Source organism: Limulus polyphemus, unplaced genomic scaffold (genome assembly GCF_000517525.1).
Source record: "Limulus polyphemus unplaced genomic scaffold, Limulus_polyphemus-2.1.2 Scaffold1942, whole genome shotgun sequence".
Taxonomy (NCBI): domain Eukaryota; kingdom Metazoa; phylum Arthropoda; class Merostomata; order Xiphosura; family Limulidae; genus Limulus; species Limulus polyphemus.
Window position 1 is genome coordinate 199,703 of NW_013667552.1, and position 6,841 is coordinate 206,543.

A 6,841-nucleotide genomic window follows, 5' to 3' on the forward strand; every position below is an offset into this window, starting at 1 on the left:
TGATCTATGTATCTGCTATCCTCAATTCCCACTGACCGTAACTGCTGTCGTTGGTTCCCCACTCTCCTCTCTCTCCTTTCTCTAGCGCACTTATATAAGATAATAGCACCCGTGTAGTCTCTTTGAGAATCTTCTAGACACTCATCACATGCTACCAGCATCACTTGACTTCCGCTGTCGTAACAATACAAACCACCTTAGTTGACGGAGCCTCCAAATTAGAAAACAACAAGTATTTTTTTTCAGTTTTGTAGTTTATACATTTCATTTTATAATTTCAGCACATAGCCTCTTAATAACAATATTAGGTTATACTTTTATTGCTGAGCATCATGATATAAAACCATTGTAGCAAAACATTGTTACCAAAATGCACTGGCTTTTCTATATATTAGAAGTTATGTAAAGAATCATTTCCTTACTATGGGGTTTTTTGCTATCTTGCCTAATTAAAAATATGCACACCGGCATGCGTGCATGCATGTAGTTAATATAAGTAATAATACCCAGTTGCAAAATAGTGTGAGTGCAAAATTTCAGGTTTCTAGGGTTCTTTGCTTTTGGTGCTATGGTGGTTACATATTCTTTCCTATGTGTTTTTTGCTAGCTTGCCTCACTAAAAAATGCACTTGCACATGTCGTATGCACGTGAATAAGTAATAATACCCAGGTATACACTCTTAATGTTCACTTAGTATGTGTGCAAATTTTCATGGAGGTCACATACACTCACAGGTAGGCTGCATGTGTTGATCATGAAACAAATAATTTCATGCAAGACACTTCCATTGGATGTTTTCTGCCTGGATGGTCTGCACTTATCGTATCAGAAGGTGCTTTCCTGGATGTTTTTTGCCTTGTCAGACAGCACTTGTTGATCTCTCAAAATATTATGTTCAAGATATAAATTGATGACGCTTATGCAAGGCACTTCCACTTGATGTTTTCTGCCTGGATGGACTGCACTTGACATAATATGATGTATACCAAGATGCTTCCCCCAGTTTTTTGTGGGCTGACCACACTTGGCCTATTCATATACATTTACAGTCTTTTAGTCCTAGCCACATATTCTTATATCTGATTCCAGGCACCTTCTTGAAATCTGACTATGATTGTTTCACGTGCTCATGCTTATGTGGACATCTTATGTATAATTTGTTGTCCAAGGATGGAATCTGTATTACATGACATGGTGCCTATCTATTAAGATCTGCCTTATGTGTTTTACTTTGTTCATTGCTGGGTGAAGAGCATACCTATTCCAGAAGTAGTGCTATACCCCACAGGTGGTCCTCCTTTTATAATTTTGGCACATCTGTTCTTTCATGGTGGTTGTTCTCCACTTGTTTGATTACCTTTGCACCTTCACCAGGTCCTCCACCTTGGTGAGTGGAGGTAGTACCATTTTGGAAGTTAATGTTTTCTAACATTAAATATATATTTCTGATAGATACTTACCTCCCCCACTCACTTCCTGGCCTTCCTCCCCACTGATTTGCTAGTGTTTCTGGCTTGTATCTGCTAATTTTTAAAAGTGAGGGTTACACTGTAATGGTAGAGGGAGCTATCTGTGCTGGTATAGGGGGTGCAATATGATTGGTGGAGGGTAGTCACATGATCATCACATGTTGCTTCAATAGTGCAAAAATGAAGGGGTATAAAAGAGTGATGTGCTGTTGAAAAATTTTAGCAATGCTTAGAGGGCAAATCGAGGTTGAGATAGCTTTGGGTGAGAGAGGTTGTACCTGTTGGAAATACATTTTCAGTGTTAGAAAATGTTAACTTTTGACTTTATTTATCAGCTATGATTATTGCAATACTTTTAGCTGACTTTTGTTCACAACACTCATATGACATTCCTTTGCCACATTTTATTTAGATGTTTTACTTTTCCCTAAAAACTCCTAAGGATAGTATAAATGAAAATATAAACAGTTGTGAAGCTCTTACAGCAACTTTATTACAATATTGTTACTACTTTATTATTGTTTTTCACATATTTTTAATCTTGTTTCAGTCCTATTAAAAAGGCTTTGACATGGATGGTGAATTTGTGACAGAAGTACCTAATGCTTTAAAACGTCTTGCTCGAATGGTGATGAGAGGATTCTACACAATTGAACATGTCATTGTTGTAGAAATGCTAATACGAAATCCATGTATGAAGGAGGATGACTTAGTGGAACTCTTGAAATTTGAACGTAAACAACTTCGAGCTGTGATAGCACAATTGAAAAATGACCGGTTTGTAAAGATGCGCCTTCGAATGGAAACAGGACCTGATGGAAAGGCTACTCGTCAAAATTATTATTACATTAATTACAAGGTATTAGACTGCAGTTCATATTGAACACGTAGTTCTAAAATGTATAGTATAACTGGGTCTATAAACACTGATTAATGCATTAGAAATGAATGAAACTTGTAAAGTTACTTTATAATAAGTAAGGAATGGACTTTGAGAATCCCCCACAACTTTTAGTTGTTATAGAGGAACTACCTTTATTACAATGCCAGAAACATCAGCAGATAACCAGGGCTGCAGAATCATTAAGGTTTTTGCAGACTTCCCCCTTACCTACCAGACTCGTGCTTACTGAGAATTGTAGAAACTGTTGGTTCACCGCAGTATATATAGATGCTAAAACTTTGTAATCAGGCCCCCTGGTGTTTAAAATACATTTATTATATGTGCTGAAGAACAATACAAGGAATATAATCATATGATAAAGTTTGTACATGTGTTTAGCTCACTTTTCTTTTTCAAATATACTGAACAAAAACCAAAACTTAATTTTCATTCTTATATATATAAAAAAGCAGTGGGGGTGGGTATGTTAAACTTTTTAAAATGTTAATGATAGAGATGTTTGTGTGGAGGGGATCATTCTGACTGACAATAGTTACACTATTAGGTAATGTCTGTTGTTTGTTAAAAACACAATGAAGAAAATATTTTTCAGTTGGTTAAAAGGCATCAAACAAACAGCACACAATACCCTATATTATTTATTCAAAAGTAAAGTTTCATCAAAAGCTCAGTCCATCAGCAGTAAAATCAAAGGAATGATTCAGGTATTACAGAAGAACACAGTTCATATTCTGAACATGTGAAACAAAACTTTCACAGCAGGATATATAAGCCATCAGTAGGGATTTCCAACCTGGCTGTTTAGCCCATGTGCATATAAGATGAAACTCGGGTTAAATATTTCATGTCTTCATTATATCTGTGGCCATTACCGTAACTGCTAGGAGTAAAAGTAACTGTTTTGTAAGCATAATGCTATTACACTATTGTTATTGTAGTGTAAAATATTTCATGTCTTCCCTATCTGTGGCCATTACCGTAACTGCTAGGAGTAAAAGTAACTCTGTTTTGTAAGCATAATGCTATTACACTATTGTTATTGTAGTGTAAAATATTTCATGTCTTCCCTATCTGTGGCCATTACCGTAACTGCTAGGAGTAAAAGTAACTCTGTTTTGTAAGCATAATGCTATTACACTATTGTTATTGTAGTGTAAAATATTTCATGTCTTCCCTATCTGTGGTCATTACTGTAACTGCTAGGAGTAAAAGTAACTCTGTTTTGTAAGCATAATGCTATTACACTATTGTTATTGTAGTGTAAAATATTTCATGTCTTCCCTATCTGTGGTCATTACTGTAACTGCTAGGAGTAAAAGTAACTCTGTTTTGTAAGCATAATGCTATTACACTATTGTTATTGTAGTGTAAAATATTTCATTGGCTGAATGACATTTGTTTTATGTAATTTTATGTTGGTTTTTAAACAGAGGGGGATTTATTCAACATATCATTATCTTTTAATGAAACTCCATTCTCAGAACCATGTTTGACGTGTAAGACGTGTATATCTACACTATAATGTTACTAGCTGTGTGCAGTCGTACATTTAAGTCTATTTTAAGTGCACTTTTGTTTTTCCAGGTGTTTGTAAATGTTGTTAAGTATAAACTAGATCACATGAGAAGAAAAATTGAAACAGAAGAAAGAGACTCAACTAGCCGAGCATCATTTCGTTGCACGGTATGTGAGAAGACATTTACGGACTTGGAGGCAGACCAGCTAATTGACTTTAACACCAATGAATTCCGTTGTACTTACTGTAATGAACCTGTTGAAGAGGATGAGAGTGCTCTACCCAAAAAGGATTCTCGTATGATACTAGCACACTTTAATGAGCAGATAGAATCTCTTTACATGCTGCTTCGTGAAGTTGAAGACATTAAACTTGCACCTGAACTTTTAGAACCTGAACCAACTGATGTCACACAAATTAAACGGTATGAATCATTATTAGTTGTCTCAAGTGAACCCTCTGCTAAATGTTTTTCTGACTATAGGGTATTATAAATGTGCATGTGTATAAAAATTATCTTTTACAACATATAATAGCTGAGATAACCTATTTAAATATCAGCTATACAATTACATGTACATGTAAAATATGTTTTAAAATTACATTTGAAGAAAATGTTTGAGGCTGAAAACAACAACTGTCTTCATCCTGGTTAACAAACACCATGTTTATGTCAGAACGCATAATTGTTTTAATTTTTTGTGAATTTTTGAAAATGTATTTTTTGTTTTCAATCACAAGAAAACATGCAAAAACATTTGTTTTGGGTTTTGTCATAATGAATTAATGAGGAGATATTCATGGTATAATGGATTTAGTGTCTATATATCCTATGGATGGGACTGAAATAATAAATACAATGTGGTGACATCTACTGAATGGCACCACAAACAAAAATACAATAAAAAATTTCATACTTTGGGTATTCAAGATTCAGACAATTAAAAAACAACTATGGTATGTGCAACTACCATTTCTTTATCATATAACACAATTTTAAATAAAGATAATTTTCTCACAACAAGAACACGACTTTCACTAGGACTGTACATCAGGATTATATCTTTATTGATGTAAGTTGTAAATATAGTACTAAAAATGGAGTTCTTAAAAACTTATTTTTGCAATAAACAGAAGCAATTTTAATATATAAAAACATTACACTTTATATTGGCACAATCCAAACATTTTTCCTGTGCAGTACTTCCCAGAAAAATCCTTTTTTTTAGAAAATGCTCACTTTTTTCAAAATTCTTCTAAATGAGGTATGAATACTACAATTAGTAATTACAAGCACAAACAGCTGCCTACAGCATGTCATTTCTGCTAATTTATATAATTTGTATGTTAATAGAATGGTTCTTGTGTTTAATTTTTTGCTTTATTACATGTAAGTAAATTTAGTAAAAATGAAAATGTTAACAAACCTTTAAACTATTTGTAACAGGCTACATAGCATATCCATTGCACAGGAAAAACATGTGATTCCAGTAAGAGTTATTCTTGGTGGACCTTATTCTTGCATTTCTTAATATAGTGTTTGAAAATTTGTGGACATCGAACAATGTCTTATGAGAATCTTGAATATGTCATGGAACTATTCTAGCTTTTTTTTTTTATACACATCCTGTTTGTGGTCAGTCTCTTGTATATTTTTACTTTATTTTTACATATTAGAGTGGCTGTTGGGAATCTAGGAATCTAGTGTCAGTACATGAGACTACATATACATACTCACTGGCCAAAGTATTTGAAACCAAACCTATTGAATAGAGTGGTCCTTACTTTCATTTATACAAAGCAGGTATTTACTTGAGAGAGAAATATAACCACCAGGGTTTTTAAATCCAGCCAGTAAGTTGTTTCTGTATCGGGATAGAAGATTTATCAAGTGTTAAGTTGGGCTTGATTGATGGGTGCCACAGTTGTGAGGATGGTTGAACTGACTGACAGATTAAAGGAGACCATTGACTTCTAAGTGAATATTGCTTGTTATCAGATAAAAAAAATTGTCTACTAAAAAGAAAAGAGTTTTGTTCAGGTTAGCAGACATTCAACTATGTGTAAATTGCCAGATAACTTTAGTAATGATCCATTTATACTAGAAATATGCACAGGGAGCTGTTTGAAAGTAACTTTGGTAAGTTTGATCCCTCAGATAAACTTCTATCTTTACCACATGTTGAAAAAAATGTTTCCACTGGTGCCTAGAATATCAGGATTGGAACAATGCTTAGTGAAAGTATGTAATTTTGTCTGATGATGAATATTGTTTCACATTGTTCTGCAGTGATGATAGGGCTTAAAATGTGGTGATAACCTATTGAATTCATAGATCTAACCATTATAACCAGTCCAAGGTACCGGCAACTTGGGCAGTTGCCTGGGGTGCCACATGGCAGGGGGCGGCATGTCATGTGTTTGGGATCTTCCAAATACAAAGGTAAAAATGCTAAAATAATAAATAAAATGTGAAAATTCCTTGAATGAAGTCAGATTTTCTGTTTATTACAACCAAACCACACATGTATTCCTGTGTGTGTGTGTGTGTACTGTGTAAGTATGAGCATGGGGGTGGCCTGTGGTGGTGCAATCGTGGTCTACACCACGATTGGTTGGCGGGTCGGCAAGAACTGGCCTGGAGCAAATGCGGCCGGCCAGCAACAGTGTTGCCATGTCTTCAGAAGAGTGCTGCGTTGATTGACTTCCTGATTTGTGGGGTTTGTGACCTTTAAACTTGAATGACTCATCATTTAATTCTGTACGTTTAAATACAGTTCTTTCTGTTATGGTGATCAAACTGTGAAAAACAATTGACAAAGAAAAATTTAATTATAGGTAAATCATGTAAATTATTTTATAATTTTTATGAAGTGTTTATCTGGCTGTTCTTAAGTTATTTTGCAATCATCAGATATGATAAAATATAGTCAGTTTCGTAACTGTATTGT

The 6,841-nt window shown here is 34.4% G+C and overlaps 1 protein-coding gene across 1 annotated transcript in view; it reads left to right on the top strand.

The window, feature by feature from the left end:
* The window catches only part of LOC106465434 (general transcription factor IIE subunit 1-like), a gene marked incomplete at its 3' end in the record, with an annotated part of 53,542 nt that overhangs the window by 22,178 nt on the left and 24,523 nt on the right, over window positions 1-6,841 (top strand). Inside the window, exons 2-3 of the mRNA XM_013925664.2 lie at window positions 2,021-2,329; window positions 3,959-4,314. Of these exons, the coding sequence (XP_013781118.2) occupies window positions 2,042-2,329; window positions 3,959-4,314 (644 nt within the window). The remainder of the gene's footprint in view (window positions 1-2,020; window positions 2,330-3,958; window positions 4,315-6,841) is intronic.